General features: G+C 56.6%; 1 protein-coding gene across 1 annotated transcript in view; it reads right to left on the reverse strand.

The window, feature by feature from the left end:
• Window positions 1–301: 301 nt before the first annotated feature.
• The window catches only part of JPH2 (junctophilin 2), a 60,679-nt gene continuing 42,056 nt past the window's right edge, over window positions 302–18,924 (reverse strand). The window contains exons 3-6 of the mRNA XM_028524500.2: window positions 5,849–5,967; window positions 4,164–4,885; window positions 3,286–3,380; window positions 302–1,924 (exon numbers count right to left, since the gene is read on the reverse strand). Coding sequence (XP_028380301.1) covers window positions 3,300–3,380; window positions 4,164–4,885; window positions 5,849–5,967 — 922 coding nt within the window. The 3' untranslated portion in view covers window positions 302–1,924; window positions 3,286–3,299. The remainder of the gene's footprint in view (window positions 1,925–3,285; window positions 3,381–4,163; window positions 4,886–5,848; window positions 5,968–18,924) is intronic.

Genomic DNA, 18,924 nt, shown 5'->3' on the forward strand with positions numbered 1-18,924 from the left:
GTAAAATAAGTGGGTGAGAAAGACTGGGGCCCAGGAGGACCCAACCTCAAAGAAGGGGCTCTTTCTTCTACCACATGCTGCTCAGGGAAGCTTCCGGAAATCAGTTTCAGAGATTCAGGGTCTGCCCTACAAGGTGCGTGGCCTCTGAGCCGCCCCTCACAAGGTATTACGGGAACCATGAGAGAGAGATGGAGCCTGGGCCAGCGCGGCCCGGAGACCCCCAGCCCCTCTCGCCCCCCCCGCCCCCCCGCGTCAGTCCAGCATCCTGGGCCCGCAAGCAGACACCACAGCCCCGCCAGCACCTGTGAGCAGATGCAGGTTTATTAATGCACAGACCGCAGCTTCCTGACCCCTTGCCCCAAACATGAGCCCCCAAACCAGGCCCGGGAGCTGAGGGCCCTGAGCGGTGCCCCCAACCTGCCCCTTCCTTCCTTAGGAGTCCAGAAAAGCCCAAACACGATGCAGAGCCGAGGGCCCTGGCCAGCGGAGGGCGGAAGAACCCACAGGCTTCTGTCCGTGGAAGTGCAGCCGTGAGGTCCCAGCAGGGCTTGAAACAGCAAGCGGGACGCTGGACCCAAGTGTTGAGGGGGTGAGGGAAAGCAAACCCCATCAGAAGTGAACTTCCAGTTGCAGAGCTGGCCTGGGGAGGCCAAGTCGCAAGTTCAAGGCCCCCAGGTCCATGGAAACAAAGGCAGGAGAGTGGCAGCTCCGCCAGCTCCATCTGGATGTCATTGCCAAGTCCTTCCCCAGCCGGGAGGGGCCTGGAACACTGTCTCCATCCTCCCAGGGGCGGGAGGCCACCAGCCCTCAGCTTACACCCACCCCCAGCCAGCACGCAGGCCCGGAGACCCAGTGCGGTACCAAACGTCTGTAAGGAGCTACATGCAAACCTCTTCTGCCACGCAAGCCGAGGGGCTTATCATGCAGATCGCCCTGGGTGGGGGCGCTGGACTTGCTCCTCTCGCCCTGGGAGATGCCTGGTGACAAGCAGCCTGTCTTCAGCGCCTGCCTGAATGTTCCCCCCCTCCCCCGCCCACAGCCCTGGGGAAATCTGCTCGGTCTTCCCAAGGCTTCCATGTTCAATATCCCCTGAGCCTGCGGTGGGCCCTGGTGGTGGAAGCGGCCAAACCAATCCACGGGCCACAGTGCAAGCCCTAAATGCAATGCCAGCCCAGGCTCAGACACACACACAGACAAGGGCCGTCCTAACTCCTCTCAGCCCTTCTCCCCACCCCCGCCCCTGGCCACCTGGTCAGTGGCTCCCTGGCCAAAGGCTCCAGTCTCTCCTGTCTCCTCCGCTTCTCTTGGTCAGGAAGGGAGGGGGGCGAGCTGGACGGGCACGAGGAGACGGGAGCGCTGCGACCTGGAGCATGCACACCGAGCATGTCTGCTTCCTCTACGGCCACCCAGGACACCCGTAAGCAGGGGACAGCGTGTGTGCTCGCTCGGACAGTGGGGGGAGGGGACTCTGCACTGTCCGAGAGCGTCTCCCCCACCGCTGACCCAGCGCAGGGGTCTGTCAGCCCGGCAGCCAGAGGTTAAAATACAGCGGGAGAAGGGAAGCAGGAGGGGGGCTGGGATTTCATTAATATTCTGGTTCGGTGACTTCTCCCAAAACACACGAAAGCCCAGGGAGGGAGTGACCTCGGGACACGGTGAAGGAGTGGATGAGGCTGAGGGACAGGAGCAGATCGGGGCTTTCCCCGCCCCGGGCCGAGCTCCAGGAGGGTTCCCAGCACGTGCTGTGCCTCTGGGCACCTCCTTCACCCGGCCGGCAGGGCACCGTGGGAGGCCCCCTTCATTGCTGGCGAAGTGGGCGTGAGCTGGGCCCCAGGGCTCTGGTCCGGAGTCCAGTCCTCCTCGGCCGCCCTGCACAGCACTGCAGAGAGACGGGTCTTGGCGTCCCCAGCGGGAACTCCTGGCTCTGCAGGGAGACAGCACGAGGGTCAGGGGTCAGGGGCGGGTGAAGCAGGAAGGGAGGGAGGGCGCACGGAGGCTCGGCCAGGTTCAAGGAAGGGTTCAAGCTTCAGGGGCGAGATGCTCCCACCAGTCCCCCAAACCTCTAGGGCAGCTTTGTCCCGTGACTGAGACTTGGGGGAATCAGAGATAAGGCCCTGGGGCCTCTTCCGGCCCTCACAAGGCACAGCTTCATTTTCCCTCTGGAGGCCGCCTCTGAACATCTGCACCTGCTGTTCCCTTCAGCTGTTCACCGCCTCCCTCCTCCCCCATGGCCTGCTGGCTCACCCCTTTCCTTCCTTCAGACCCTTAGGTCCGCAGTTCCTGCAGCTCTCATTCCCAGACCCCCTAAGAGACACTCAGCATTCGCCCCCAGGCCAGCATCCGCCAGGCCCAGGCCGAGGTTGTCATCGGCTGTGTTTACATAATGACGGGACAGGGACTCCTCCCCTCCTCTGGGACCAGGTGGGTCCCCAAGCCCAGCGCTAAGCCGGGATCAAGGGAGGAGGGTCTCAGGTGGGGGCAGGAAGCCCGTCAGCGTCAGCATCGCCAAGCCCAGGGCCCACCCTGTCGAGCCTGGTCCCAGCAGGAGAACTGCTGTCTTATAGACCCTCCATCCTGAGACCGTGAGGCCCACTTTCCTTTCAACCCCCCATTCATCGCCCTCCCAGCTCCACCACAGGGAGGAAACCAACCGAGGGAGCCGACTGACTGCCTGACAGAGCGGTGTCGGGAGAAGAGCTGGGAGCCCGGGGGCAGGGGAGAAAGGGCTGCCGGGAGAGGAGGGTCCGGCCAGCCCAGGTGAACGCAGCCCTGACCAGTGAGGGTCTCGGGGGACAGGGGCAAGAACGGGTTTGCTTGACATTTGAGCCACAGGACTTTTACTGAATGCGCTGTACATTGAGGGTTTGCCCCCACTGCGCCCCCCCCGCCCACACCCACGACCCTGTTTCCCAGGACAGGAGTGAGTCCCTGCTGCACCCCTACACCCCAGCCATGCAGGTGCCCGGCAAATGTCGATCAGACGAATGAGTATGTGAGCGAAGCCCCTAGTGCGCACCGGGTAGAAAGCAGGTGCTCTGTGAATCTTGAGTTAACGAGAGGTGCGTGTGTGTGTGTGTGTGTGTGTGCATGCATGTGCGTGCGTGAGCGTGCGCCCACGCTGGGCCTCCCTCTGCCAAAACCACATCCCAGGTCCCTGCCTCCCATGGGGATGGGCCTCAGTGACCCGTGGGACGAAGGCCCAGTGGGCAGCAGGCCCTTTTCTCCAGCATTCCAACACCCTGGTGCCCAGAACCTTCTACGGGCCACCCCCTCCCCCCAGCATACCTGGTAGACGAGGGTCAGGTGAGGAGGTGAACGAAGAGGATGGCCAGGCCGATGTTCAGCAGGATCACCATGCAGATGAGGACGGTGTTGGGGACCTGGGGGCGCGGAGAGCGCTGCCTGAGTGCCCGGGGCCTCAGACTCGCCCCCGGCCCCGCCCCCGCGGCAGCAGGGTCGGCAGAGGAGCAGCGACTTCCAGAAGGACCCTCCTGAAAGCGCCTCCCTGTTTTGCTCCCTGCTGGGACCAGCACCCGGACAGCAGGCCATCGGGGCTGGAAGAACTCTTGGAAATAATTAACCAAACCGCCCGGGGCCCGGAGCAGGGCAAGAGCGCACACGGTGGGCCGGGGCCCAGGAATGTGGCCTTCCGCACTGATTCCTCCAGGGCCGCTCTTGTCACTCCCTAGGAGCCTCGCTTCGCTACTGTTGCAATCCCTAGCTCCCCGCCTCCTCTAACAAGCCTGGAGGCTGGACCCAAGCCCTGGTGGGCCCTTCCCCCACCCCCAGGAAGCCCTCCCTGCTACACCTTGTAGCAGTGCTGCCGGTGCCCCGCTAGGAACGCCCTGACCCTGCAGGTGCACCCACTCCACCCCCAGCTGCTCCCTTTTCCAAAGAATTGCTCCCTGCTGACCAGGTAACAGGTAAAAGGCCAGCCCCCTGCCCCACTGTGGGGGGTGGGGGGTACTGCAGTGCAATTTACACCCCCAAGGCCACAGGGGATGGGGCTGCACTTGACTGAGCCCACATCCCTGCTAGGGTCTCCCCCTGCTCGGTGCCGTCCCATCACCCTCCCCACCGAGTCACCCACACCCAATCCTGCCTGAAGCTCAGCCACCTGTAGAGACCCGACCTTGGACACCTCCTTCCGCCACCTGTCTCACCTCCTCCACCTCCACCGCGGCCTCGGCCGCCAGCGCTGCCTCCTTCCGGGACTTCTTTTTGGCCCCAGCCTTGGTCAGCCCTCGGGCCTCCGTCTTGCGGGCCTTGGCCTTGGGCTCGGCTTTGGGGACAATGGGCTTGGGTTCCAGCTTGGCTGGGGGCTCGGGCGCCGGCTCTGGCTCCGGGGCCCGAAGCGTGGGGGCCTGCACCGGGGCGGTGGCCGGGGTCGAGGGCGCGGAGTCAGACTCGTAGACCTCGGGCGGGGGCTCTTCCTCCAAGGGCGGCGGCGTGGAGGGGACCGTGCGCACCGCGTAGCTGTGGTACCCCTGGTACAGCGCCACCTCCGGCTCCCGCGAGGGCGCGGGCGGCGCCTGCAGCGCCTCGATGGCCATGTGCTCCGTGGCGGGACGCGCCGGGCTGCGGCGGCCACCGGACGGCGTGACCGGCCGGCTGCCCTCGGTGCCGGACTCGCCGTTCCAGGAGCCTGGGCTCAGCAGGCCGTCCTTGGCCGCCCCCGGGCGGGGCCGCTTGGGCTGCGGGGGTGTCCCGGCCGGCGACGGGGGGCCAGCGTCGGGCCGAGGGGTCTCGCGCACGTGCAGCTGCGGGCTCTCGCGGGGCCGCTCCGGGAGGCCGGCGGCGCCGGCAACCCGGTCGGGGGGCTCCAGCAGGCTCTCCGAGTTCTCTAGGATCTCCTGGAGCAGCCGGCGCTTCTGATACTCCGGACCTGCCCGGGGTAGGAGCACCAGGAGCATGAGTTCGAATCGCGGTCCCAGTGCTGGGCGATCCTGGGCAAGCCGCTTCACCTCGCGGAGCCTCGTTTATTTATTTACCCAGCCGGCACTTACCCGCCATCTACCGTGTGCCCAGCACTGTTTGGAGCAATTTCCGAATACGAGCTCACTTAACAGTTGTAATAACCCCACGAGGTCGATGCTATGAACCTCCACCTTACAGGTGAAGACACGGAGGCTCAGAGACGAAATCACTCGCCAAAGTCACCCAGCGGACAAAGGGCAGGGTGAGGACTAGCGCCCAGGGAGTCTGGCTCTTGACTTGATGTTCTGAACGGTGACACTGGTCTCTTTCCATCCCCTTATCTGAAAAACTGGTCTAATCACACCTAATCGAATGATTAATTGGGTGAAAAAATGCAGGGCCGGTCACACACCGACAGCTGTTGCTATGACCCCCGCCCCGCCCCTCGAGGCAGAGGCAGCCAGCCGGTGTCATTCTTCCTGCGGCCAGCAGGGGGAGCGCTGGAACCAGAAGCGACTTAGCCTCCCCAGGTACGGACCGGTTCCAAGCTCTGATGGTCAGAAAACAAATCTAATCGTGCCCTTCACCTTAAAACATTTCATGCACAAACAACATCCCACCCTGAGGGGCTCCCATCACTCTATCCAAGTGCAAGGTCTGTGTCAGAGGCAGGAGGTCCTTACTCTGCAGCCTTATTTCTCGGGAAGGAGAGGCAGCCCAGAGTGGGGCCAGTCCACACCCCAGTCTCAGCCTGAGTCCCCAGTGTCCCCACCACCCCATGCTCGCACCATGCCCCACAGTTTCTAGAACTCACGGGCAATCATGAACCCACTCGGGCACGTCTGCTTTCCAGCAAGGAAAAAGAAAAATGCCCACCCCCGGGGGCCTCCCCACAACCTGCCCTGCCTGCTCCCTCCTTGCCTGGCCCTACCTGGCTGGTAGAAGTCTGGGGCCAGCTCCCTGGCCAGACTGCGGGCGATGTTGGATTCCTGGTTGGCGGCCACAGCGGCCTGTTCCGCAGCCTCAGCTTTGGCCTTGGCATGGCTTGTCCTAGGAGACAACATGATGGGAACTCAGGATCACTCCGGAGAACCAGCCCTCGGCCCCTCCTCCCCAGCTCACAAAGAGCCACCCTGGGCAGGGCATTCAGTCATCACTCAGGCCGTCCGTGAATATTTACTGAGCCAGGGTGTCCATGAATATTTACTGAGCCCTGTGGGCCACACTGCTGTGCATTCCCCAGACCCTTTCCTCTTCTTTCTGGGCGCACAGACAGACGACATTTCCCAGCTTCCTTTGCAGCTAGGTACGATCAGGCTGAGTATTAGCCAGTGCATTGTGGGAAGAAGTGATGTGTGCTCTTTCCAGGCCTGGCCCGTGAAACCTCTCCTACCGTCCTCCATGTCCTTCCTTTCTCCCCTGCTGAGGGTACAAGGCAGAGGAGGCCAAGGCCCCCAACAGGGTATTTGATCTTTTCTGGGCCACAGACCCCTGCAGCAGCCAGCAACGCCTGTGGACCCCTTCTCAAAGTGTTTTAAAATGCATAAAAGACATAAGATTACAAAAGGATGCAATTATACTGACACACTGTTAACCGAAATACTTAAAAGAACAAATTCGTAATGCAATATGTCTTTATTAATACATTAAACAAAATATCTAGCAGGTCTATTATACACAATAATTTTAGAGTACAGATTAGCAGAAAATATATTTCAAGGATCCCTGCAACAACAGTAATATGACATGAAAATACATGTGATTTCTACTGGTGACAAAGTCACAGATACTGCTAGTACTATTGTAGTTTATTGCCTGTTCCCATAATTGAAGAAAATGCTAAATTTCAGTTAGAGGCTAGTAAATAAAAATAAAGATGTAGTTTTCTTGTCTCTTATAAACACTTCCGGTGCTCTGCCCTGATCCCTTTATTGGGCAGATGCACCCACCCTGGGGTGCTGTGTTGGCTCCTGATGGCTCATTGCTGTCCCAGAGAATTGCCACCAATGGAAGCTACCTTGTTCCAAGGTCAAAACACTCCCCCCACCTCCGCCCTGCCGCCAGACCCCCACAACCAATGACGGATGACACCCCCAGCTCCCTATCACCCCACGAAGCACTAACTCTGTGGTACAAGGCAGGCGCCAGAGTCCCTGTGGGAGGCGGGACACCAGGTGGGGCCACATCCTTGCGTAGCTACTTCTCCATCCAATCCTGCTTTTCTCACTCGCCTTTCTCCAGAGTGTGTTCCCTCATTAACCGTGTGCACGAAAATCTCCATCTCAGACTCAGCTTCTAGGGAACCTACCCTAAGACAGCATCCAAGTTCAAGGACTGCCCTGGATGACATCCAGAGAACCCCGCCCCCCCCCCACCCCCCCAGACTCCAGGTTAAGAAACGCAGCAAAAGGAACACCTTGGTCCATAAATGGCCACGGCATAGAGCAAAGCTCCTCCCACCGTCCCACACTGGAACATTTAAGCATTGAAGTTAAACATTAAATGTGGCACATTTTTTAAAGCACCTAAACATTTTTATTGCAATTTACCTTTTTTAAAAGATTTTATTTAATTATTTTTAGAGAGGGAAGGGAGGGAGAGAGAGAGAGAGAGAGAAACATCAATGTGCGGTTGCTGGGGGCCGTGGCCTGCCACCCAGGCATGTGCCCTGACTGGGAATCGAACCTGCGATGCTTTGGTTTGCAGTCCACACTCAATCCACTGAGCAATGCCAGCCAGGGCACTATTTACTTTTTTTTTTTAATGTGGAACATTTAAGCAAGTCTTAAACATATATTGCATTAAGCACTTGAGATTCCAGGGATGTTTGTTTTAGCTGTTAGTCTCGCCTAAGAGAAACACCTACTAAAATAATAACAGCCCCGTTTATGAACGGGCCGGGCATGGCTCTAAAGGAATTTTGAAGGTTATCTCATGTAATCATCATGATGCCTTATAAAGCCAGTGCTGTTATCATACTCCCTTTGTACAGAAAGGGAAACCGAGGCACAGGGAGGTTAAGTAACTTGCCCTTGGTCTCAGCATCACTAAGTGCAGGAGCTGGGATTGTGAACCCTGGGCGACTCCAGAGCCTGTGTGTGTGAGCACGAGCCACACGAGGCCAGAGGCCCAGGACGGAGAGCCCTGTGGGCGAGACAAGCAGGGTCCCCACCCTCAGGTTCAAACAGACAATGAAAAGCATTTCATTGCACATGCAATGTAACAGACTGCCAAGGGCTTTACTGTGGGTTGTAAAACACGCCATGAAGGAAGTGCAGGGAGTGCGATGAAAATTCGGAAAAGAACGACAGGACAGAGCTCCGAGGTGGGGGTGGGGTGGTCAGGGAAGGCCTCCTTGAGGATGTGACTTTTAAGGTAAGACCTGAAGACACCCATAAAGGAGGCCAAGAGAGGTGGGTGGGGACAGGCAGAGGGAAGAGCACGTGCAAGGCCCTGAGAGGAGGTGACAACTCGGTGCCTCGGGGAGGTGGAAGGTCTGCTCCGTGTCCATTTGCGTAGACGACCTGGTCCCTCAGGGAGCTGGTGTGCCTGCATCCCTGCACCTCAGTCTCCAGCACAGAGTGGCTGGGGGGGTGAGGGGGGTGGGATGCAGCAAGGGAGGAAAGTGTCAGTAAGCTCCTCCCGCGTGCCAGGCCCTTGCATTTTCCCTTTCAGCCCTCAAACTGCCCGGGAGGTAGTTTTTATGTCCCCACTTCACAGGTGGGGACTCGGAGTCTCAGGTATCTCCCCCATAATAGTTAATGTGACAAAGCATTTACTACCTGCCAGGGGCTTCACAGAACTTAACGCATTGAAGTCCCCCAGTAACTCCATGTGGCAGCTGGTACTGCCATCACCCCTCCTTAAAGAGGAGGGATCCAGGGCACGGGAGTGCTTTCAGGACGTGCCCAAACTTATACAGCCAGCGAGTGACAGAGGGAGATTTCGCAGCAAGGCATTCTGGGATCCAGAGTCCGTGTCCTTTACCACAGGCCACGTTTCCACTCAACAGTGGGTGGCGGAGTTCAAGTCCAGAACCGTCTGATTCCCAAGCCTCTGGCCTCTCTGCTCTGCTGCACTGCTCCAGGAATACTTTTTTTTTTTTTAAAGAGGGAGAGAAACATCAGTGTGTGGTTGCCTCTTGCATGTCCCCAGAGGGGACCTGGCCCACAACCCAGGCATGTACCCTGACTGGGAATTGAACCGGTGACCCTTTGTTTTGCAGGCCCATGCTCAGTCCACTGGGCTACACCAGCCAGGGCTGCTACAGGAGTCTCCTATCGAATGAAATGTGCTAAGTGAACACACATGTGCATGTGTGTGTGTGGGGGGGGGCAGTGCAGGGGACAGTGAAGAGCACGGCTTTGCTGTCAGCAGCCCCGGGTTCCAATCTCGGCTTTGCCGGGGCTGGGGCCAGGTTGAATCATTCCCTTCAGGCTCTGAATTGAGTGGGAAGCAAAAAAAAAAAAAAAAACAAAAACCCTTGGTAATCTGGATAAATCGTATTTTAAGGCAATCTTTCTAAAAGTCAAAATTCATGCAAAAACCTCCTCGATGGATACGCCATGAGCAAAGGCAAATGAAGGTGGGCTCCGCCCCTACGGGTGCACGAGTGGCCTCGCCCTCCTCGCCCTGTTCCAGCCCCTCTGGGGCTCTAGCACCTGGGTCAGTGGCTGTGTCCCTCTGTGCCTCAGTGTCTCCGCCTGTAGGCTGCCAATTCTTCCCTCTTGGAGCTGCTGTGAAAACTGAGAGGCAACTTATGGAAATGCGGAGCCCGGGATGGGGCTGAGTGATGATGATGATGATGATGATGATGATCATGGTGCTGGTGGGGGTGGTGGTGGAGGAGAAGAAAGAGGTGAGGGAGGAAAAGGCGTCTGTGACATCCAACTCGGGGTGGTGCGTGCACGTCCCCAGGCTCCTATGCTCTTTACATAGCCGGCTGCTGCTCCTATGCCAGCCCGTGGGTACGTGCGACTCAAAGTTCTCAGCTTTTCAGAGACGCTTCCCTGGAAACCTGAAACCCCAGGTGGGGGGAGCAGGACGGGGCTGGGCGAACCTTCCAGCTGAGAAAATGTCCTTTTTTGGTCACGCGAGCGGGTGAGGCTGGTTTCCCGGTGCTCCGAGGCTGTGTGGCAGGACTCCTCCGGCCAGAGTCACAGCCTGCGCACAGAGCCCCGGGAGGTTCTGGGGGTTCATCTGCGGGCCCTCCACGGAGCCAGAGTGGGGGGTTGAGAGCGGGGTGGCCACACAGCACACGCCTCTGTCGTGCCCATCAGTCTGAATTCTTTATCAGCCCCCCTCTTCCCTGCCTCAGATTCCTGGTATGGCTCCCTGACACCCCAGCCTTCAAGCCAGGAATCCCACCCTTCACCCTTCACCTTCATATCCTCTCCACACCCACAGCTGTCAATCACCTCCTCCTGTCTCTTCGGCCCCCTCTGTGGCTCTTGAATTTGCCCATCTCTCCATCCTTCTGTCACTCCTCCTGCAAAGCCCCCGCCCCCCTCCCTGCCTCCAGGCCGCTCCCTACAACTGATGGCAGGCAGTGGCACCTTGAGGTGTGGTGCACTTGCTTAGGCCTGACAGCCAACAGCTTCACCTGTTGCTTTCTTAAAATCTTTGCAAGGCCCCCTGTGGTGCTCCACATGGAGTCTACATTACTCAGCACCACCTTCAGGGCTCTCCAGACCCTGGGCCTGAGGCAGTCTTGGTGGGGTGCATCTGGCAGCGCCCAGGGTGAAGGGCAGGCAGAACTGCTGTTGCCCAGAGGGTCTTATTTCTAGCTCAGTGCCACTCACAGGGTGGTGCACCCCTCCACCCCCTTGTCACCTGGGAGCTTGTTGGGGATACGGATTCTTGGGCTCCACCCCAGACGTACAGAATCAGAATTTCTGGGGAGAGGCCCGGGAATCTGTGTTTTATAAGCCCTCCAGAAGCTTCCGCTGCTCACTAACGTTTGAGGAGCATGTGCCAGACAGACAGAAAACCCAGCTCTGTCTTGGGCGGTTGCTCAAGCCCTGGAGCCTTGAGCGGTTCTCTTTTTGCACCAGGATCCCTCCCTGAGTCCGGGGCCTGGTGGGCAAAGCGGGACGTCTCTTCTTCTGTGAGTGCTCTCGTGTCTGGGCCCATGCCCCGGGGGGAGGGTCTCCAGGCGGCTCTGGCCCCACTGGAGGGAAGGGACGAGCAGAAACTGGGGCACGGGGTGGGGCAGGGATCAGGCACTCTTCTTGATTTCATTCGGATTATCTTTCTCACCTTTCGTCAGTCAGGTTAAAAATAAGGCTGGTGGTTCAGGGTTAGGGGCAGGGTCTGAACCCCAGGGAGCCCCTTCTGAGGGCACCCACGCCCTCACCCATAGCTGGCCTCACTGCCCAGTTGTCTCCCCGGGGGCACGGACAGCTCCTTTGGGCCAAAGACTTACCCCTGACACCACACCTTTGCTCAGGCCGTTCCCCTTCCTAGAATGTCCTTTACCCCCAGCTCAAGACCCTTCTGCCCATGGATTCATTCATTTAACACAACTTCACGGAGTGGCTGTCACATAGGGGGCGCTATTCTGGGCTCTGTGGACACAAGAACAAGCCCGGCATCCAAAAGTCCCCGTAGAACTCCTGCTTCTGTGCAGAGACGGCCAGCAAAGCACAGTGCTAGTCCGAGCCAGCCTGCGGCCTGTCTCGTACCGCCTGTGCGCCCATAATGGTTTTTATATTTTTAAAGTTGAAAAAAAAGACCCAAAAGGGTAATATTTCCTGACACGTGAAAATTACATGGAAGTCAAATGTCGGTATCCATATAAATAAAGTTTCATTGGAACGCGGCCACACCCATTTGTTTATATTGTCTAGAATTAAGCAGTTGCCATAGAGACTGTAAGACCTGCCAGGCCAAAAATATTTACACTCCAGCCCTTACAGACAACGTTTGTCGACCTCTGTTCTAATGCGTTCACTCAACAACGGCCTCTTCTGCTGCTACTATCTGCAGAGCACGCTGTGCCCAGCTCTGTGCCACGGCCGCCTTTCTCCGTGTGACCTCAGAGGGGCGGAGTCACTTTCTTCAGGTCACCCAGCTCAAGAGTAAATCTGCCCAAGCTCTCACCCATCACACCAAGCCCTCTTGCCACTGACTCCGGCCACGTCTTCCATGTGCTGGGACCGGGGATGGGGATGACTAGGACCCTGATTTATCCCTGCCAGGACAACCACGCAACGCCCCAACGGGTGCACAGGGGCGTGGAGCGGAGCCTCTGGAGCTCAGAGCGGAGTGGCCAGGAGGGGTAGCGCGGGCCAGGCTGCCTGGGTGCACGTCCGGGCTCTGCTCGTTACATCCTGGGGCAGGTCTGAGTCCCCTGAGCCCCAGTCTCCTCCCCCACAAAGTGGCAATAATAACAGCTCCCACGTCGGGGGAAAGCTGTAAGAAATAAATGCATGAACGGCCACGTGGCCCTTAGAACAGTGGTCGGGACCCGGGAAGTGCCATAGAGGTGCGTGTTGATGAAATAAATAAGTAGCACGGTTTTGGGGGAGGAGACTGAAAGAAAACCCTGAATGTACTCCATGCCACTGCTTTGCTCGCTTTAAAACTAGAAAAACGCTCGGAGCACGTTGTCCTCGGGCGCTCTGGAGGGCAGAGGCAGACGGTCTGCGGGTTGCGGAGGTGCCCGGCGGGGACGGTGCTGCCAAGCGTCTTCCTGACCTGGGGATGCTTCAGATGCCGCTGCCCTGCCTGCTCCCAAAATAACCGCTCACCCTGGCTCTGCAGGGCCGCTGCCCCCAGAACAATCAGGTCCCAGTAAGCCAAGGAGGGACACAGCTGGGCTGTCTAGCCACCCCCTGCCCCAACCAGAGAGCTCCCGGGGAGAAAGCACACGACCTCCCCGAGGATGCAGTCAAGGGCCCGGGCAGGGAGCCCTGGCCGACAGGACCTCCCCCCGCACCCCACCCGGGGGCTCCGTTTGACAAACACGTGCTAAGTCCCTGCCCAGGAGGCTCCCGCCAGAGGGGTTAAGGGCACAAGCCCCAGTCCAAATCGTAGCCCTGCCTGACCTTTGCTCCCTGACCTCAGTTTCCTGAACTGGGAAGTAGGGGTACTCATGGTCGCTTCACAAAATTACTGGGAGTCTGAAATGAGATAACACAAAAGGGCTTAACATAAACTTAGTGCTTAACGAATATTGGCTCTCATTAATACCCCGGCTTTTGTTATTATAACAAGGCTTACCAGCAATTCCCTTTCAAATTCTATGGTCTGCCAATAAATGAGGATGTAAATACGCATGCTTGTGGGATCCAAACACTGTCTCAAGGTCTGCCACGCTGTATCTCAGCACGACATCAGTACTTCATCCCTGTCTCCTGGCACCTAACGGCCCACCATCGTGGGATACACTGCATGCGGTTCCCTGTTCATCGGAGGAGCACGCGGTTTGTCTCCACCTGTCGGTTACAGTGAATAGTGCCGCTGCCGACGTTTTCGGCACTTGCTTGCATAGATGCCTGCTCTCCTGTCTCTTGGGTATGTTCCTGGGAGCGGAACTGCGGGGACATAGGACGACTCTATGCACAACCTTCTGAAGAACCGCCACACTACCTCCACCGTGGGTGTCCCATTTCAAAACTCCACTGGTGATGCGCGAGCATTGCATTTTCTCCCCACGCTCCCCGGCCCCCGTCGAGTGGCCCGAGTTTCTCATCTCGGCCACACTAGTGACCGGTGAGGTGGTTTCGATGTGCATCTCCCTGAGAGTGGACGATGCTGAGCATCCTCGCATGTGCTTAAAGGCCATTTCTGTGCATGTCTTCCTTGCAGAAATGTCTATTCAGATCCTTGCCTGTTTTTAATTGGTTTTATTTCGTCTGTTTATCATTAAGTTGTAACCGTTTTTATATATTCTAGATACAAGTGCCCTATCAGCTACACAACTTGCAAATATTTCTCTCATTCTGTGGGTTGTCTTTTCGCTTTCTTGATAGTGGCCTTTGAAGCATTAACACTTTTGCTTAATGAAATCCAATGCATCTGTTTTTCTTTCTTTTACCGCCTGTGCTTTTGGAGCCAAAGCTAAGGAGGCTTTTCCTAACCCGAGGTCTTAAAGGTTTACTCCTACATTTTCTTCTAAGAGTTGTATTGTCTTCGTGCTTACATATGGATCTGTGACCATTGCTTCCAATAAGAGAAAATGGAAAATAGCCCGTGGGTTCCTACTGCCCTGTGAGGGAGGGACCACACCCGTGTCACAGATGAGAACCCTGCGGCACAGACAGGTGAAGCCACTCGCCTATTGTTGTTGTTGTTGTTGTTGTTGTTGTTGTTATAGTGAGCACCGAGCCAGGCCCGCTCCGGCTCTGCAAGGACACGGTCTGGTGGGAGATGTAAGACAAGGTGGGAGGTTGTGAGAGCAGGACAGAAGGACAGAAGGCTGCAGGGCCGGACAAAGCCCATCTGGTGGGTCACGTGTTCACAATGTGTATCTTGTTATTTGTATGTGACATAGTCTAGACATAAAAATATAAAATAGATAGTTTAAAATAATATGGCTTCACCATCAAAAGCTTGGGGGATTTAAAACGGAAAAATGCTGTCATAATTCTGGCATGTCGAAGGGGTCCAGCGCACGGCTGTGTGACAGTGGGTGACCCCCAGGCGTTCTCTGGGCTCTGGTGTCCCCACCTGTAACATGGGGACAGGAACAGCCCCTGCTGCCCAGGGCTGCTGGAAGCACAGAGAGAACTGAATTTGTACGTAGAGCATTTAAAACAGGGCTTGGCACAGAGTAAGCTCTGGGCAAGTGTTTGAAAAGCTTAGAAAGTGCATTTGTTCTAGATGAAGGGGGGACACAGGTTCTGAGTCTGGGGGGGCCATGCCGCCCCCTCAGGCCCTGTGCAGAACCTCCCACCGTGGGATTCCAGTCTGAAATCCCTAGGCCGCGGAGGTGACCTCTTCCAGGTCATTTTAAGGTGGTCTTTCTCCCTTACTTAAAGAAGACCGCCAGTCTGGCGGGGAAGTCTCTTCCATGTGTGACTGGGTGTGTGACCCCCGGCCCGGCCCAGGATGAGGGAGGAGAGTAACAGAGCAGCTGTTTTCTGAGTGCCCGCTGTGTGCCAGACCCCTGACCTGCGTGGTTGGCTGAATAATGGCCCCAAAGAAATCCAGATCCTACCCCCCGGAACCTGTGAATGTGACCCTATATGGCAAAAGAGGCTTTGCAGATGTGACTCAGTTAAGAGTCGTGAGATGCGGGGATTATCCTGGGTTCCATCGGCAAGCCCTACATGTAATGACGGCATCCATCTAAGAGGAAGGTGGAGGGAGATGTGGCCACAGAGAGAAGGCGACGTGAGGGTGGAAGCAGAGGCGGGGGCAACGAGCCTTGAAGATGGAGGAAGAGGCCAAAAGCCAAGGAGTTGGGGGGCGGACGTGAAGGAGCTGAAAAGGACCTGATTCCCCTGTCAGAACCTCCAGAGGGAACCAGCCCTGGCGACGCCTTGACTTTGGCCTGATGAAACTGACTTCACACTCCTGACCTCCAGAACCGTAAGACAATACATTTGTGTCATTCCGAGCCACCAAGTTTGGGGCAATTTGTTATGGCAACAGAAGGAAATTAAGGCAACCTATGTGATCTCACGTCATCCTCCAGAAAATCCACTTGACAGGAGGAGAAACGAAGGCTCAGAAAACCATCTGCCTGAGGCTCAGGGCTAGGAAGCGCCAGAGCCAGCTGGGATGTGAATCCAGGCCTGTCTGGCCCGGGAGCCTTGGCTGCCCCAGGCATCTGCTAGCTGCGTAGGTTCACGCCTGCTCTCCAGAAGGGCCCAGCGGCTGAGACTGGCCATGACCCAGCCTGGGGCGCAGCGAGGCCCTGAGTTCCCCACATGACCGGGTTCACCCTGCCTATCTGAGAGGGAGGGCCAGGCTCCCATTCACCAGCAGAGATACCTCCTACTGCCCCATGAAGGGCTGGTCCACTGGGCCTGAGAACTGCCTGCAGGACGACATAGGACCGAGGCTTGGCTGCGCTTTTGCAAGCAGCAAAACAGGGAGGGGACCTCTGGCCTTGCTCTTTGTCCCCACATAGGACTGGGACCTCCGGTCCAACCTGGAACCTAACTGTCAACACTTGTAGAACTTCTGAACATGCATATAATAGGAAATCCCTATTTTGAAATAGGGATTTCAAAATAACTCATTACAAATGTAAAAACCTAGCACCCACCAGTGCAAGCACTTTTAGAGACAGGGTTTAATTTATTCCTTACAACAACCCGAAGGGGTAGATATTATTACTACCACTAAAAAGACAAGGAACCCAGGCTCCCAGAGGCAGCCACATACCAGGAAGGGCAAGGGCTGGGGCCGGACTGAGGTCCTGGTCTGACCCCCAAGCTGTGTCAGCCAGTGCATGATGGGGCCTAGGGGGCATTCCAGGCTCACCCCTGCTACCTCAAAGGAAGAGGGCAAGAACGGGGTTAAGACTCAGGTTTCCTGAGCTGGTCCTACTCTAGCTGATGTCCCTTTGTTTTCCTGGAGCTGAAAAGCTCAACTGAAATGTAGGCATTGGGGTGATATTAAAAATATCTAGTGCCCTGGCTGGCGTAGCTCAGTGGATTGAGCACGGGCTGCGAACCAAAGCATCGCAGGTTCGATTCCCAGTCAGGGTATATGCCTGGGTTGCAAGCCATGACCCCCAGCAACCGCACATTGATAAACTGATGTCTCTCTCTCTCTCCCCCTCCCTTCCCTCTCTAAAAATAAATAAATAAAATCTTTAAAAAAACACAATACCTTAAAGGATACCTTTAAAAAATATACATATATCTAGCAACTGCTACGAGTGGGTGGGGGGAGCAAGCAACCAATGAGAACAGTGTGGGCGCCCCCTGCTGGGCCAAGTGGTTAACTAGGTGCTGGGTGCTGGGGAAGTCAGGGTCCTGGGGAGTGAGGGGGGCAGGTGAACAGGGCAGTAATCGGGCAGGGGGGAGCCCTTAGGGGGCTCAGGGGAGCTGCTGGTTACAAACTGGTACAAACCGGAGTATTTCAGACCTCTAAGAACTGGCATAATGTTATTGGAGTGTCCCCCTGGATACGAACCCTGGATGTAAATTTTCCTTCTTACACCCCATCTGGCCCAGGAAGCCTTTCCCAGAGGCCACCCCCAATAAATTTGATCTTGACCCTCTGCTTAAGTCCCCACGGTGTCCTCCCCAGTGCCTGGGGGGTAACAGGAGAGCAGGCATCCAACTTCACAACCTCGCTCCAGCCAAACCCAGCCCGCCAGGTGGCCAGAAAACTCTAGAACTTCACGTGTGGCCTACTGTGTCACCTCTGGGGCTTTCACACCTGCTGTTTCCTCTCCGGGGAACTCCCGTCCCCACCCCAGTCTTCACCTCTTCTTGGGTTAACTCCTCTTCATCCTTCAGGACCCTTCCTCAGGAAAGCCTGCCCGGACCGCCAGCTCCCCACTCCCCCAGTCCCCTGCTCGAGGCTGCCACGTCACTTTACCTCCCTCTCATGAGCCTGGGAGCCCCACAGGGGGCAGAGGCCTCGCTGCTGCGCCCCCGCCACGGGAGCAGAGGCCGCACGCAGCGGGTGTTCGGGAAATATCTGTTAAGTGAACCTGGGGTTGGCTGGATCACACGCACTCGGCTGTGAGACTCCCAGAGCTGGAGGACCCTCGGCACGCACCTCCTCTCACTTATTAACAGCACAGAAGCAAGATGAAGACACTGAGGCCCAGCGATGCCTGCCTGTGTGACCACTTCCAATAGCTGAAAACTAATGGTTGTGATGCTTACTCTCTTACAAGCACATTAGAAGGGTCACTTGCCATCATGTGACAGGACTTGCTCTGAGTGCTTGCTCATATTTATCATTTAATCCAAATGACAACCTTATGAGAGAAAGACTATTGTTATCATCTTCTGTGTACAGATGAGGAAACTGAAGCTCTCAGTTCCCAACTTGCCCAGGAGCACACAGCCAGCAAGGAACAGCAGCTCCAGAACCCGTGTTTCTCCAACACTCCACAGTGTGGCCACAGGCATCTCCAAAGGGGGTGGTAGGTCCTGCCTCTGGGTCCTCTGTGGGAACTGCCAGGCATGGGCATGTAGTAGGTGCTCATGGAAACCCTGGGCAATGAGGGTGACACAAGAAGATGATCATGTGCCAGTATTAACAGAGGGTGAAACCCCAGACCCCTCCCAGCCCCTTGCTCCAGGAACCTGGGGGCAGCCTAGGAGTGGCCCTCTCCCAATGGCCATCATTGTCACTGTGCCTCGAGAGGGGACAGAGGCTGCTGGAGAATGACTTCATCTTGCTCCCAGTCTGCTCCTTGGGTCCCATGCAGCCAGGAAGATGCAGAATTCCCCTGGGGCCCATCACCATCATCAACAGGCAATGTCTGTCAGGGGTATAGTATGTACTGGGCACGATGCTAGGATATTTGCCCGTCCGTCATACCTCATTTAGCCCCCACAATGGTCTCTAAGGTAGATGTCACTATCAATCCCCAATTTACAAATAAGAAAACGAACAGTGAAAGGGGTCCTGGCAGGGTAGCTCAGTTGGTTAGAGCGTCATCCTGATATGCCAAGGTTGCAGGTTCGATCCCTGGTCAGGGCACATATAAGAATCAACCAGTGAATGTGTAAATAAGTGGAACAACAAATTGATGTTTCTTCTTTCTCTCTCTCCCCCTCTCTCCCTCCCTTTCTCTTTCTAAAGTCAATAAAAAGAAAAGAATGAAAAGGGTAAGTAGTGTGTAACCCATCCATCTCCCACAGCCCGTAAAGGGAGAAAGCCAGGAACCGCAGTGTGGCGAACCCCAAAACAGAAGATGGAAGCACTGTTTAGTGCCAGCCTCAGACGACCTGCTTTCAAACCCCAGCTCTCCCACTTCCAAGCTGTGCGGCCTTTGGCAGGTCATGGGACTTCTGCAAGTCTCAGTTGCTTTCTCTGTAAAACGGGTTAATGACAGCGCTCAGCTGCCGCTAGAATTTCTGTGAG

This window comes from Phyllostomus discolor, chromosome 9 (assembly GCF_004126475.2).
Source record: "Phyllostomus discolor isolate MPI-MPIP mPhyDis1 chromosome 9, mPhyDis1.pri.v3, whole genome shotgun sequence".
NCBI classification, from domain to species: domain Eukaryota; kingdom Metazoa; phylum Chordata; class Mammalia; order Chiroptera; family Phyllostomidae; genus Phyllostomus; species Phyllostomus discolor.